This window comes from Trachinotus anak, unplaced genomic scaffold, assembly GCF_046630095.1.
Source record: "Trachinotus anak isolate AG129_WGS33_773 ecotype Australia unplaced genomic scaffold, CSIRO_AGI_Tana_v1 ptg000011l, whole genome shotgun sequence".
Classification (NCBI taxonomy): Eukaryota; Metazoa; Chordata; class Actinopteri; order Carangiformes; family Carangidae; genus Trachinotus; species Trachinotus anak.
In genome coordinates this window covers 25,753,889-25,770,614 of record NW_027273862.1, presented here as the reverse complement: position 1 = coordinate 25,770,614, position 16,726 = coordinate 25,753,889, and the positions used below count along the sequence as shown (strand labels likewise).

At 38.3% G+C, this 16,726-nt stretch overlaps 1 protein-coding gene across 2 annotated transcripts in view; it reads left to right on the top strand.

Moving 5' to 3' along the window:
* Window positions 1-16,726, top strand: part of luzp2 (leucine zipper protein 2) — a 136,063-nt gene that overhangs the window by 63,977 nt on the left and 55,360 nt on the right. For both annotated transcript variants that reach the window (XM_071489349.1, XM_071489350.1), the window contains exons 2-5: window positions 2,579-2,696; window positions 6,692-6,762; window positions 10,420-10,501; window positions 15,499-15,561. In XM_071489349.1, the coding sequence (XP_071345450.1) occupies window positions 2,579-2,696; window positions 6,692-6,762; window positions 10,420-10,501; window positions 15,499-15,561 (334 nt within the window). The remainder of the gene's footprint in view (window positions 1-2,578; window positions 2,697-6,691; window positions 6,763-10,419; window positions 10,502-15,498; window positions 15,562-16,726) is intronic.

The window sequence follows — 16,726 nt, the reverse complement described above, 5'->3', positions numbered from 1 at the left end:
AGGGCCTATTGCATTGGGTAATGAATAATATGGCAGACGGGGAGGAATCTCTCACCCCATCTTTCCCTGGTGCATGGACCTGCAATAAATTTCTCGCCAATGCCATATGGTGGCAAGTCATGTGTGGGATTCAGTATGGCATGTTATTTATTTATTTCCCAGGTGTTGCTTTTCTATTAGTGATTTATGTGTTATTGTGTATGATCTGTTGCTGGGATCTATGACATCGGGTGTGCAGGGCTTTTGGAATACGGCCCAGGTTGAAACGAAGCCATGGATTCAGAATAATGTGGCAGCACTCGGCTCCATCCACGAGCGTTTCAGTTTTCTGTTTTTCCTTTGGACCTCATATGTGAGGAATGGTCAACCAGACTCTATTATTAAAAAGCATGCGTTCATGTAAAAGTGGGAGCTAAGTGAGAAATTTTCGTGACTATCAGCAAGTGTTTAGCAAGGAATTATTCAGCTATATCAAGTGCATATGCTTTGCTCGAAGCTGCTGTTGTCATTTGGTGTTTCTGATTACATAAGGAAGTAAGCAGAGAGAATCCTTTTGATCTTTTGAATTTTGTTGTGGAGGAAAAAAAAAACCCAAAAACATTAAGATCTGTTTTAACAAGCTGTGTCGGTATGTGCTTTTATTATTTATTTATCCGTGGTTCCAGATTTTAAACTTCAATTGGGTTTACCTTTTAAACAACCCCCTTTCCTAAAATTATTTTAATATACAACTAGTTTCCCTGCCAAAATTTAGTTTTTTTTCTGTCATGTTGCTAAATTATTATATAGAAGATTTAAACAAAAACTTCACTGACAACATATTTCATTTGCAATCATTTCTGTATAATAACTGCTTGTGGCAACTAAAGCAAGATAAATGTCTTCATGGTCATGTTTAACCTTGCAGGATTTGAATCCTTAACCCCACTGATAAATGTTTATATTAGTATATTAACATAATATTTAGGAGACAGGTTTGTCTGGATCATAACTGATTATAAAGTCTATAGTACAATTATTTATTCTCAATGTACTGTTAGGGATCTGTGTTTTGGACAGATGTGAAATGTTTGTGAAAGTCTTCATTTTTATGGTCACCCACTCATCTTACTGTACCTATCTATTACTAATTTGAATTTAAATCTACTACAGCTTGTTCAAGTCATCCTCTGCGGCATCTGTATGCAGATTATTAACCTCAATAGATCATTCTCAAATTAATTCTCATATAATGGTATGATGCCTTTTGAAGAATGAAATAGCTTCATTCTTTGAGCCACTCGTTGTCCCAGAATGCAATTTTGTTGTTAAATCAGTTGGGGTTTTTTTTGTTTTGTTTTTTTTACAGCAGCCAAGTTGCAAAGCAATGGCCAAAGTAAAATGGGGGCAAGTGAGGATCACAGAGTGAGGCAGGACCATTTTACTCGCAGACCTCAATTTGTGTCCTGATAAACACACCTTGTCCAAACAGGAAAAAAATAACTCTGCACAGGTTGATTCCACTTCTATAATTAAGATTACATTATGGGACATGGCCTTTTCCTTTTACATTTCCACTGCCTTCTTTCTGCAGAGAAGGGTGGATGGGCTCTTTTGTGACTGCTATTATAAACAATTACAATTAGATGACTCAAGGGATCATCAAAGTAATCAGATTCATGGGCTTTATGGGAAAATTTAGGACCCCTAGGCGCTTTAGTTAGCAGAGTAACCACATTGAGATATATTTGATTTCAAACACCTCCCAGAGGAGTTGTTGTTGCTGTCCTTGAGTCAGTAAACAAGGATGTTAGATTAAATGAAAAATAGATTTTCCAGTTTTTAGATATGTGTCAGCCAGTCGAAGGGCACACGTAAGTTGTAATTCTTATCCTGTCAATGTAAGAGGTAAAAAAGGGGAGCAAGTTGTTAAATGAAAGGTTATCCAACTCCTAAACTGTCTTAGCCCTTGAGCCCGTTCACTTAAGCTACACCAGCTCCCTTAAAGTCTTGTTTTTGTACCCAGGTCTTCTTTGTGCCCAGTTCTTCAGTGCATTACTCTGTCAGGATTACGCTACGTCATTTACAATAAGAAAGAAAAAAAATATTATGGCTATAGTTCATGCAAAGATGCTGTGAAGTAATATCTGCCTCTCTGGAAGCTCCATAATAAATGACAAGAACGCCTCTGCAGTGCCATTCAATTGGAGTTCAGTTTTGCAAAGAGAAAAACAGGATTTAACAAATGTGCCCCGTAGAATTTTTCCCTTAATAATTGGATGAAATACATGAATATTTAAATGGAAATGCAGGGGCATACCTCTGGTCAAAAGACCTATCTCTGTAAAACAAACCTTCACTAAATTGTTTGATTGAAAGGAAAAGAAGTTTTTTTTCTCTCTCTCTTTTATTCATCCAAAGACTGTGCTGAGTAGATATTAGTTTTCTCCCCTATTGCTTTACCCTTCAGCTTTAACGATGGTGCTTTTAATCCAGTTTAAAACACCTCTTCCTCCCAAGGGTGCAAATAAAGAGTGAATCCTCTCAGTCAGTGGCAGACGTTTAATAGTCAAATCTCACTCTCTCATTCTCTCAACAGACAAAGCTATGATGGGCTGGAAAAGAAGCTAAAGGAAGTCTTCAGTGAACGAAGCAGCATCTTGCACCAGCTCTCCAAGACATCAAAGGAGCTGGACAGCATAAAAGGCAACCTTCAGGTTGGATTTTTACTGTTTCTCTTTGAAAGATTCAGCAATGTTACATTGCTTAGTTGGCCATGAGCTCTGCGCCAGAAGTAATTTTCCAACCTCAATTCCAGCCATTCGATGACTGGAAAAGCCATGACTCTTATCACTTCTTTTTCAATCAGTCTGCTGTATAGCGACTCGCTGTTGTTAAATATTAATGTGCAAATGTTTTTCAATTTAGAGCGCCCACCCATTGTTACGCTTGTGATGTGGTACTGGAAATGCAGTCACTGAATAAGCGACACACAGTTGGAAATGCAGATCAATTAGTAAGCTAGTGAGCAAAAGCTGTTACTAATGAAATGAAAACACCAGTCACAAACAGGGAGAGGAAAATCAGAGCTGCACTGGCTTGAAAGGTAAAAGTTTCTTGCACTTTTGTCCAGACCTAACATGACAGTTGGGTGTTCAAAAAGCACTTTTTATTATAAATTATTGGCAGAGCGAGTCACATTATCACACTGGGTGCAGTCACTAAAAAAAAAAACTTTTTTCTTTTTGTCGCTCTAGCCATTGGTTCTGTCAGTTCTAACACCAAAGTAATTAATGAGTAGCGGGAACAGGACAACATCACTGTCTGAAGGGGTACAATTTAAACAAAGCCCCCGGGTTCTTTAAATTTACCTGGCAGAAAAACAACAAAAGCTGCCAGTTAAATTACAACCTGCGCTGCATGTTGTAAACATCCATACAATTTACAGACCATAGTTGTGTGCACTCCCAGTTTACCAGTGCCGTGAAGGGAAATAGCACCCTTATGGATCCCGGACACCTTGGGTCCATTTTTTTTTTTTTCCCCCATTTTTTTGTTATCATAACCAATGTTATCATAACCTTTGGCTTGAGCTGCAAAAATTAAACCCAAGTTGTGACTGTTCCTGTCTTTAACTGTATCCCTCATTAATTAATGGCACACATTTATTCTGAAAGGAAGTAATTTTAAACCAGAATGTTAACAAACCTGTGGTTCTGATGAGATGCAGGCTTCTGTTAAGTTTTTTTTGATTGTTTGTTTTTTTTTCAATAAAAATGCAACACATTGTCATTTAAAGGCCTATTTGTTTTCACCCAAACCCTACTTTACATGCATATGTGTGCTGGAGAGTTTTGAAAAATGTTGCCCTCATGAAATTAAGCCTGAAAACAAAGATGCAAAAATATAAACACTAATTCCTACAGTGAGTTAGATTTCTCATAAAGTAAGAATAAAATGGGTTTATAAGACAACTTCAGGTGGATGATAATGGGGATTATTATCCCTGTTGCAAAGGGAGGTATCTGTTGGTTCTGCCAGCTACTGGTCATGGACATTTTATCAAGTAATGTACCTTATTATAACTGTAGATATTGTAATTCTGTGAGGATTTCACAAAACACAATTATCTCAGTGCCAGACACTGCACATGACTTCCCACCAGTCAGTTTAGGTCAACTTCATTATGGTTCTTGGCAATGACAAGAAATGAACAGAGACTCAATCATACATTCAGATATTTTAATCATTTGCTATTTTTCAGTCTCATTAGTGTACACGACAGTGATTTTGCAAAACATGCCTCCCTCTTGGACATTTAGACCCTGGGTGCCAGATGCCCCGCGTTTCTCCGCAACACTCCCCAAGCTGCAGTCTCAGTGATTGTTTCCTCCTCGCAGGGTGTTGATGTTTTTTAGGCCTTAGGCAACTTTTCTGGGCCAGTAGAATTGTCAGAAAATCAATAATCAAACAAATGACATGCATACTTTTTCTGCATTTGTACGTGTATGTGAGAAATGTCCCATGTGTGTGGAAAAAGCTCATGTAGTCTGGCTACCATGGTCCCCAGGGCAGGCTTTGATGTCTGCTCACTCCAGGCTAGCTAGGTTGGCATCTATTTTCACCCTGGGCCCTCAGCCAGCACGCTGGGCAGGGCAGAGGTTGGGTTAGATTTGAAATAGTGTGATGCAGAACAAATCTATTCTTCAGGGAGGAAAACATCATCTACATAAAAATCATCAACTTTTAAAAGAGAATCACATCAACAGGGGGAAGCATTTACTATTTATGGAAAGATTTGACGGAGCAAGTGTTTATAGTTTTAATGAGTTGCCCTCTAGGTGCAGGTCAGCAACCCTAATAATTAAACTTTTGGTGGTGGGGAATTTATTCTTGGCAGTGGCTCCCAGGTGAGATCTTGCAAAGCAGCTAGTACAAGAATAGGAGGTCTCCTCCTCTGCACCTATCTGGGAGCACTGGCAAATATTTGGATTGAAAAATAACCACAAGACATTTGCCCATAAGTTAAAAGTATCTCTATTGTGGTTTAAATTCAATGTCATATAACCTGAGGGGATGTTTTTCAAAATGAAAGCAGTAGTATAACAATAGCACGCTGACGTATTAGCCCCGTATCCACTTTATAACCATAGATTTATAACTACAGAAGGCTTTACACTGCATTTTACAGTCTGTAACACTGGGCCAGGTTTGGTGCAAAATTAAATGATTTGCTTTATGACTCAAAGTAATGCAAGTAGTGGTGAATAAAAAAAAAAAAAAAGTAGTATCTCAAAGTTGTATTCAAGACTTAGCCACCTCTTGTTTTCTGTCTTTCATATTTAACTTTGTTAAACAGTCCATTTAATCACAACACTGAAATCCGGTAAATAAAATAAACACAGCAAACAAAGAGGGAGAAAATTAAAATAATGTGTGTTGATTAGTGTGATAGATTATAAGCCACACCTCTCTGTCATGTTACATTTACATTAAGTCATTGGGCAGACGCTTTTATCCGAAGCGACTTGCATGTCAGAGACATCACTTAAGCTTCACTGCAGCAGAGACCATGGTGTAAATACTAAATACTACATCTGTTTAATAAGTCTTGTTGAATGCACCTCTCTACTCACCAATCCATGCTCTGCTCTGGAAAATGATCAAAATGTGTATTTGAAGTTTTCTGGCATCCAAACTTGAAACTGGAAGTGTATCCAACTGTTGTGTGACAGCAAGCCTGTTTTCAGAGCACAAAACAAGGCATGTAAAAATTTGTGGCCTGAGTTTTTGTCATCCTTTTTTGTGGAGGGAGGAGAAGAAAAGTGGCCATCTTTCTCCTGGCCCTGTGTCAGATGATACAAATCATTGAATTCAAGGAGATATCACCAAAGAGACAATGCAGGGACTTGTGTAACTCAGCTAATATCTTACAATGTCAAGCTGTTTATTAAGTGCACATGAGCTTATCTGAAGTTAAAATACATCCTCTTTTGTCGAGAGCAGACACTGGCTCCCCTTCTTCTTCCGCAGAAATGTGCATGAAGTAAAAACAGGAGCTGAGGAGGAGGAGAAACATCTCCTCTGTGACAGGAGGAAACAGGCTTTATGGAAATGTGGTGCTAATTGCCATAGATATCACCTTCAAGCATAATTTAAAGAGAAGCTATCTCTCCCTCTGAGTCCACATTTTCTGTCTGGGAATTTCAGTTTAGCTCATAACAAATAAAAAATATCTTAGAGGACCTGTAGGGCAATCAGAGACCTGACTAATCCATAATTACCCATCAGGCAGGTGCTTAGGCGCCAGTGGAACCCAATCTGTGCGTCTGCCTGTGTCTTCGTCAGGATTTTTAGAAGACATTCACCACCAGCTTGTTATGGGCTGTTAAAGTTTTTGGGGCATCAACAGCATTTTATATCTGCTATTTCATTTTATAATATTCGCTTCAGTTATTTTACTATTGTGGTGCTTTTCATATTGCATTATAGTATTCGCCCATGACTCATAGTTAACACTGAAGCCTTTGACTGTCGCTTGAAGGAACTTGCAGCCCTGAAAACCTGGGTACATTTTGAAAAACAGTTCAAAGAAACTGTATACAGTATGGGTGCTTTGTGAGTGCTTTGAAATAATTCTCATTTTGGAGTTTTTCATGTAACACAACTGTGTCTTTCCTGGAGAAAAACAGTGTCGCCTTTTCTCTTTTAGACACTGAAAAACGATGACTCAGTGGCCAAGAAGGATGTGCAGAGGATCCTGGAGCTCAGCCACAAACAGAGGTAAAGTGAGGCAACCTCAATGACTTAGACATGAGTTACAATCAGTAATCACCAATGTCCAAAAATGTAGGTTAGGAATTCATCCTAAATATCAGTAATGGCTAGTTCAAATCTAAGGCATGAGATTTTTTTTTCTCTCAACATCATAATAATCACATTTGTCATCAATTAAGTGTTATGTTAGCAATAATACATATAATACATGATAAAACCTGCCTGCCTCAAAATTTGCCTCAAATCTTAAGTATTTCTCAAACAGAGTTGTGAGAGGAGCTATTTCAGAGAACCCAGGTTTCCCATAGACAATGTCATGGAGCTCTTCTCTGGCTTTGATGGGCATTAAACACTCCCAGTCAAATTAGCAATAAGAAAGATTGACCACCTATGTTGGAAAATATCAGGTTCTCCAATGAAAAGTCACAGATAAAACTTGGATACATAGAAACTTCAGGGTGGACATTAAATACCACTTCCAGGGTGCATCTTATAAAGAAACATCCAATCACTGATGTTAAAATTCTTATATGTGCATCGCTGACAGCAGGTGGAAGCAAACGGTTACTGTGTTGAGAGAACAACCAATACAGTTTGCAGCTTGAATCAATTAACTTTTAGATTCTGGGTTAGTTTTGGATGGATTGAGTAACTATGGTGCTGTGTTGTGTTCACGGATTAGAGCGACAACATGTTCAGAGAATTCACTACTGGTCTGATTCGTGCCTCTGAGTGGCCTCTTCTCCATAGCAACAGTGGCTGAAGCTCACGGGTGTTGTAATATTTCCAACTGTCCACTGTGCCAAACTGAAGACAAACCATGGTTTCTCAGAAGTGAAGTTGAAACAGATCGCTTCATTATCTGAGAGAGTCTCATATTTCTGTGTTCAGAATACTGTATCACTGACAGTATTAAAATACAGAATCTGCTAGCTCCTCCCACTTCGCATCTGTTTAATGTCTAATAATCATAAGTAAATAAGCAGCAATCAAAGTAAAGCAAAAATATCCTGACGTATATAACTGTCCTGGTCTGATCTGGTCTGTGGCCTGACCATATTTGATTGACAGTTGCCTGGCAACACAACCAACCCTACATCAACAACATCACCTTTATCCAACTGAGAGTCCAACCCACTTCAAACTACTGAGAAGAGCTCAAAGGGAAAAAAAAAGTAAGAGAAATCTCACATATGAAATAAACCAAAGTGTTCTACCTTTGACAGAAAGTCAAATGGCTTATAGCAAGAAGCTGATGGACTAAATAAACTTTCAGGACTTTAAATAATGGCTCATTCACTGTTATTGATGTTGCTTATCCTAAAGCATTGCCCAATTTGTTTATACATGGCATTATACACAGAAGCAGGTGGATAATGTATAATCCAGTCTGACATCCTTCTTGTATATTTGAAAAGAATGTACCTGTCTTCACTTTGAGAAAAAGCACATCAAGCATTTGTGATTTAGTGTTTTATCTTTTTGCAGGCAAGCTGGAAAAGTGTTTACCTACAGTGCATTACCTGTTAGGATTGTCTGATTAATGTTGTGTGTAATGAGACTGTTAATGATTAGCAGTCATTTGTGGCCTCGGTGCACTCTGAAATGTCAGCCTGATTGAAGTCCAGCCTCCTGTGTGCAGTATCTTGATAGCCAATCAATAGCCCATCTCCAGTCCGGGGCAGCTCTGACATGTCATCAAGCTAAAAACCATAAAGCAGCAGCTCAGCTCTATGTTGCCTCGCAAGCATTTGTGAGCAACAATTTTTTCAAAGTGTTATTAATCCACCTTTGGAGTTCCATGTCTGCCAAGTGTGATTACTAGCTGACTCCATCATTGCAGATGCAGACAGGTGATTCATTGCAAGTCATTTACTTTTGACAACTCTTAACAGCGATTTGATTGCTTTCTGAAAATAATTTTTGCAAGAAACTATAATGCAACAACAAGGTTTTCCAACAGACCAGGTGCAGATGGTAAAAGTGTAACATTTTAAAGTTTCAAAATGGAACCAGTTAATTCAGCTGTGATTTAACCTGTCAACCTCTTTGCACTGACTTGTCGTATGCTCACTGCTCCGTGCCTTCACAGTATGGCAATCTCACATTCACTGTGCTCTTTTTTTTGTCAGTTTGGGCAGTTTTGATCTTGTTTGTACAAAACGTTTCCAAGTCTTGGATGCAGGAGATGGGAATATAAATGAAATGCCAAAGCAGTGGTGGTTGGCTGGTTGCTGTGAACAAAAAATGTTTGCTAGGCTGAATTTATGCCAAGAGACAAGACCACTGGCATTTCAAATATAGGAGGAGATCCTTTCCACACAAACACTGAGTGCTGGTGTACTGTCTTAAAAGATACTGCCGCTTTGCCGCACCACCAGCCAACTATGACCATGTCAGTACTTTTAAACTTACCGCCTTGCTTGTAAACAGTAAATAGACTGTTATCTCTAATTTAACTAGGCTGTATTGTGATGTGATTTCTGCAAGTGTTTTTGAAACCACTGACCCACATCACTTGCCCACTTGATTCATAATTCTGCGTGCATTGATGTTGTCTGTTCACAGGAGCATCAAACGGCACTGAAATACCCATTGCATCTTAATGTATTAACATTTATGTTAAACACATAACGAATGCAGCACCAGTCTTCATACAGCATGCATAAAATCAGTGCAGAGCGTGCCAATTGCTTGTAGGCTACTACATAATACTACATAATGAATAATAAACACTATATATGTATATATACATCTCCTTATTGACCTAGAATCAAGTAGACCTTTCCAGTTACGATGCTTGTCTTGGTGTGTGTTTGTTAAACTATGCATTATCTCAGGGATTACCAGCTATATATCTAAAGAAAAACTGGCTGCAGCTGAGCTTTTGAATTCAATCAGGGTAATATAAACGATTAATAAATGTGAAATAGTTTTTGAACTTAAAGAAAAATGAATGCAGAAAACAAATGTTTTGAAGTCACAGGAAAACAATGAGACAAATCAGTTAATTTAAAGGAGGAAAAGATTAAACAAGGCTTGAACAAATCAACAAAAGCAATTTACATCATGTTTGGCAGTCAGTTACCAACAAATCTTCAACAAATACCTAATTTATCCGCTAATTGGATGATTAATAAATGTTAATGGTTGCATTGCTGCATCTTTATTAATGATGATGTTAAAGCTGATGTTAAAAAGATTGTCACAAACAAGATTTGTGCTTTTTAATTCTTAAATTTGTGAAATTTGAAATCACAATATTTATTCGATATACTTGTTTACAAACTGCTTGGCATAATTAACACACTTCACTTGAACTCTTTGACCAAATCAACTTCTACTCTTATGCACATTTAAATACTTTATAGCTCTGTTTTTTTGTACGCTGAAAATAGCTGCTCAAAAATGGCATGAACTTCATTTAATCCAATATAACAGATAACAACACATATAAACTTCTGTTTTATTTTCTTTCCTCAGCGGAGGTCAACCGAAGACAATAAACTTGAAAATTGCTTTACACAAATCAGTTTCTGTGCAAAATGGCTCTTGACCATCTGGTACATTTAAGAAAGCCATTGTGTGACATAGTGGTGGAGGCTTCTGAGGGTGTAAGGATGATGTGCTAACAGTGTTTCTCACCTCCCTCCTGCTTGACAGAGAGGAGATGAAGTCCCTCCAGGCAGCCTTGCAGAAGCAGCTGGATGAGGCAAATGAGAGAGCAGAGAAGCAGCAGGCCACGGTAAGACACAGCTGACCTGACCATCAGCATCCGGTCTCATCTAAACAGCCCCGTCACCTGTCACACAGGCCCCTCAGTGATCCCCGCTCATTACACAGCAGCCGGCTCTCTCGCTTCTTACCTTGCTGCTTAATTGAAACTCTCAGAAACAGAGAAGGAAGACTTTGTTGCCTCCTGACCCAGACGCAAAAATGAATAAGATTGGACAAAGGTTTATTAACCTACGAACATGTACTTATCTATCCATCTATCTATCTACACTATCTCACTTTCCATCTTTCCATCTATGCTACCCAATTGACTCTCAGTTTGCTTCTAATTTAATTCCAAACAGTATCTCTTAAACACCTTCCGGCCAATTCAATTCAATTATTCACTTTGTAACCTCAGAAAATAGTGGAAAATGCCCATCGCCATTTCCCAGACTCAAAGGTGCTTAACTGAAATTGCTCATTTTCAGTTCAAAACCCAAAGATATAAAGTTTACGATCATATAAAATACAGAAAAGCAGAAAATCTTCATATCCATGAGCTGAAACAAATGAGTGGTTGGTTTTTTCAATTAATGACTTATGGATAATTAAGTTAGTTTTTGATTATTTCAGTTAGTTGGTTAGTTTTTAGTTTTGATCTGCAACTAATTTCAAATGCAATGATTGGATGAATGAAAAATGAATGAAAACTAAATCTTTTTGTTTTAAACACAAATCTTAAATAATTATTTATGCAGATGATACTCTGCTCATACTCTAATTGAAAACAAAGTGTGTGAGATTAGTCAGTTTAGAGCCATGCTATTTCAATGTATCAGATGCAAAGTCTACTTACCCACATTTAAGTAATGTAAATATAAGTATTGGATTAGACCTTGTTTGGGCAGATACCCAATATCAAAGGACTCTGATTGGGATCAGGGCCAAAAACGTGATGGGGACATGCCCAGTAATAAGTCAATATTTAGTTTCCATACTAAGTTGATAAAGTTCAACTGATTGTGTTGTGATCATAATTACTCAATCTTCCTTCTCATCTGATTTAAAACATGTCTTGATTTGCTTTTGCTACTATTAAGTCTACTTATTCTCTTACTGCTGTTTGCTAAAGATTAGTAGCTGCTTTGGGGAACACTGATGAAAATGCAACTAAATACAAATAGACCAAAATATACTGCTCTAGAAAATGTAGCTAGGCAACATACTGGTAATTCCTTAGAGGATGAAAGTTTACTTTGGACTGACCTCCACTGGCCTTTTACCTCGGCTGTGGTGTCCAAGCCCCCAACCCCATTTGTTGGTATAAACATGAATTCATTTGAAATGCACTGTGGCAGATCTGTAGAGATGTTGTGTCATTGAAAGTTGTTTACTTGTGCGCTCTATTTTACTGTACTCTCCCATATTTTTATCCTCATACTATTCAGAGAGACCACGTCTTGTTCTGCCACCAAACTCCTTATCAACAAATCAGCATGAAGCCTGTCTGGCTGCTCCGACACTTACAGGGGAATGTTTCTGGGGTTTTCACTCTATGCTAATCAAAAACTTGTCCTGTAATAGCCCTGGTTTCTTATGCACAGTCACGAGGTTTAAGATGCACTAGGGCATTATGATCAACAATAAAGTCATCTGCGCTCTGTGAGATAAACAATAGTACAGTAACATTTCAGGTGACATTCTTGCCATTTTCCTTAGACCAGTGACAAATCCCAGGTGCTGGGTTTTATGGTTTGAGTTTGACATTTATGGTCTGTCAAATGGTATTTATAACAACCGATGAGATTCAAGATTAAAAGGAACACCTCTGCAGCATGCAAATGCCACACGCGTTCAACAGAACAGTGAAATACTGCATCTGGTTTAGAATCCTAGTGTTCACATACATCTCGGTGGGTGAATAGGGCTTTTAAAAAATCCCACAGAGAGCTTGAAAAAATGAAAATATTTATTACAGCTGATGTGAAGAAATCACCAATAGCACACATGGAGGATGAAAGAAGTAGAAAAATATACTGATAGGTTCAGACAATGACATTCAAACCATTATCTACCTCACTGCAGAATTCTGTATTAGGAAGAGTGTTTTGTTCTGAGAGTGTGTTTGTTAGTTCTGTACATCAGAGCCCCGTATTCACAAAGCCTTTTATCTTACCACTAAGAGTTTTCCTAAGTTGCACTAAACATTTCTAACTAAAAGTGTTCTACTAAATCCTATTTACAAGCTGCTAAGACCAACTTTTACTTAGGAAAAGCAAAAACTCCTTAAGTATCCTGTATCAGTAGCACGAAAACAACCTGTGTGTTGATCATGTGATTTTTTTATCCTGTTTACAAATATGTGCTTTTCTTGTGATGGGGCAATAACTTTTACATGCGTTCCATCTTTGGCACCAATCACACCAGGTAGATCGGCAATTGCCATTAAGCTGGCTTTATTTTTCTGTAGTTGGCGAGTAGCTAAAGGGAATCGTATGAATTGCCCCATGATGTGGGCTCTACAGAGCTCATTTATTGTTTTGTGCGTAGATTGGAAATCTCTAAGTTGACAGCATTGCAAAGTTACATTTTAGCGCAGGTGACCACAGCCCTTTTATGATTCTTTGTGATTTGGTCTTAGTGAGTTAGGAGTCCTCTATACTACTTCTAACTTCTCCCAGACTTAGATGCTACTTTTAGTGCTAAGTAGTTTTGTGAATTACTCTTAGTCAAAAAAATGAGGAGTTAGTTATGACTGACAGGCCCATTATTTTTAGGAGTTTCTCCTAAATTGGTAAGTTAGGAGCTACTTTTAGCTTTGTGAATACAGGCCCAGAAGCTGAAGTAAATATTTAACATTTTCATAAGAAAAGAACCCTCAGCTTTCTTAATGTTGTTTAGAATCCACCCCATGCCGATGTTAGCATTTACAGAGCTACTTGCATGACTGTAGACAGTTTGGTTGTGTGATAAACATCTAAATTGTTTCATTTTAAACTGTTTTAGATTACATTCTCTACTGATCAATTGATCAGTTAATTGACATATAATTTAATCTCTACATGATTCCAGCAAAATTATTTCTGCAGACATGTTTCAGTTCGTCCAGCTAACAGTCCAACTGGGCTACACCGTTTTCTCTCTCACTTTCAATCTGTACATTTCAAAATACACATAGAGCTGGAACGGATTTTTGTGGCTTATAAATACACTAAACAAAAAATCAATAGTTTCACTCAGCAAACTGAACTGCTAGTATCAAGAAGCTGATATGATTTCCCCTCTGTTTTACTCCTTTTAACTAAAAACCTAGATGCTGCTGTTTTTTTTGTTTTTTTTTAACCATTCCCGGGGGCTGTAGTGGTGACTGAAAGGCTCAGACATGAACCTTGATGTTATCATGCCCTGATGTGAGTCAACTGGTGAGGTTTAGTTTACTGTTCCCTGGGGTACGTACCTGGTATGAGGTCAGTAGCTCCATGAATCTTTTCCTTTTTGTCCTCCGGACTATCTTGATGACCTCTCTCAAGGACACACAACACTAAAAAAAAATTGTTTTCAGAATGAAAAACAGGAAGAAAGAAGAAACCTTAGCCTCTCTCTCTCTCACACACACACACTCACACACACTCACACACGCACACACACACACACACACACACACACACAGAATTCCTTCTTTTAGATATACGGCAGCCCTTGGCAGCAGTTTGCCATCCACAGTTGGTGTTTGAACCTCTGTTTGGCTGCTAAACACAAGATACAGGCTTGCACGAGCAAGACATGCTGAGTTCATGATAAAAGGATTGCGATAAACAAAGATATCACTCTGACGTGATAACCATATGGGCTATTGAATCAGGCACACAGTGGAAAACAGGCTGTCACTCACTGTAGGAATAAATGCCTCAGCGTATTACATGTGCCGCAATCAGAGAGTCTCCGATGAAAAATTTCTGGACCCTTGTTATGTTAAACTAACTTTGTAGGACACCAGAGAAATACAATATGTGACAGCGTTTTTTTTTTTGTTTTTTGTTTTTTTTAAAGTCTTTAAGCCTTGATGGGTCGCCAGCTGGAAAGTGAGAAACTGCGTTTTAAAATTTTACTACTGCAAAGGGCCTCTGTGCCTCAGTCAGTTTATAAGGAACAGTGTTCATTTATCGTAGGAGCCTCAATATACTGCCTGAATTTAAATTCCCCAACACTGGTCATACTGGTTAAATTAAAGACAATAAATCACATACAGATGCTTGTTTTGCTTCTCGCAGTGACATAATCACAAGTACACATAACTGCCAATTGCCGATGCATAGAGGCTGCATCAAACTAAAACTACATGCTGCACCAGGATTTTCCTTGTTTTTTTATGTTTCTATAAATATATATATATATATGAACACACCAATTTTTTTTTTTTTTAACTACTCTCGGGGGCGGTGACAGTGACTGAACATGACCTTTGATGTTATCATGCCCTGCTTGGGGATATGACTCAACTGGTGTCATCTAGTTTACAGTTCCCCAGGGTGTACTCACTGGAAAGTGGGTGGAAAAAAAATGTGACTTTGAATTTCATCCATAAAAAACGATAAAAGATGCTAGGAACGCAAATGCTTTTTTTGCTTTTGTTAGATTATGAAGAATGACATTCATTTAAAATATAACATATAGTACTATAAAAGAGATGCACAATTTACTCCTTTTTTTTTTAGAAAATACTACGCAGCCCAGCTATTTCAGGACATTATTTGACAGTTTTTTTACAAATGGGCTTGGGGCTGAGTAAGTCAGTACTGAGAGACAGACTAATGCATTTTTGGTTCATTTCTGGTGTCTTGTCTTTTAACATCAGAGGATGGTGAATCAGTTACTGACACTTTGTTAATAGTCATAATCTCTGTTATTCAATGCATTTAATTTTACATACACTGGTTCAATTTGTGTATTCACCATTCATAACCTGTTCACTGAATGGATGGACTTTTAGTGTCGTCATCTTTCTTTTGTCCTTTCTGTCTCCAGATCAAATTTCTTAAAGTGGAGATGGAGAAAAAAACCAAAATCATCAAGGATCTACAGCAGGAGGTGAGTCATCAAAGTATGATCTACAGTTAGTTTGAATCACACTACACTGTACACAACCTCATTCATTTTCTGTTTATGCTACATCTGTTAATGTTACATATGTAGCCATAAAAGAAGAATTGACTCTAACGTACTGATCAAGCTCCCGCTTTCCCTGCCTTGTCTACTCACGTTTCATTTTCCGTTTGGCAAATTTCTTCTGACAAATCCCCAGAGACTCAGAGGGGAGTTTGTTGCTTTCAATCAGAGGTGGACATATGCTCACATGAATATGTCTATTTTACTGAGAAGTTTGTAATCACTGCAGTGTGTCTTTGATCATGATTGTGATCATGAGTGCTGTGACTTGTGTTGGCAGAGAAACTGATCTCTCTTCTACTGCCTTTCCTGCAATAGATTTCTCACTGCCTGATTGTTGAACATCAGTGCAAAATAGCTCATCTGAAAAGAAGTTTTTCTCTCTTTGATTCTGTGGGGCTGACACCAAAATCTGACGTTTACCACTGATGCCTTAGACAGCTGGAGGGGGAAAAAAAGTTCCACTGGCAGATACCATTGTAGATGTGCTGACAATATGCGACAATACACGATCTACCATTTGGATTGTTGTAGGAATAAAAAAATATATATAAATGAAATACACTAACAAAAAAAAAACATAAAAATGACATGGGCCCATTAAATGTAACATAGCTACATCGGCAGCAGCTCTCATGATGTTTAGTCATTTAAAGTTGGATGTTTCCATTCTTAACTTCGGTTTGTCTGTCAGCTATGAAACATGAAGACAAGGAGGCAAAACATGTCAAACCTCTACATCAAATCATGCAGCGCCTGCTACTTAATGAATTTTATGTGATGTGTGGGTTCTTGGTTCGGACCCCTGAGCAGAATCAGACTCAAACAAACTGCTATGGTGTAATAAAGATTTATTGTTATTGTCGGTAATGGATAAGTAGAATGTTCTCTGGGAAAAGAGGGAAGCTGGAGTCTGTGGTCTCAAGGGAATGGTGGTAGGTATCCGCTGGAGGGTGATGTTGGCCGCAATGGCCCTGTGGCGTGAAGAAGGCAGACATGGCTGGGGTTGGCGCTGCGGCGTGGCTATAGCAGGTGAGTTGCATGGCAGGGTGTAGGCGATCCGAACAGGAGCAAGCAGCAGCACTGA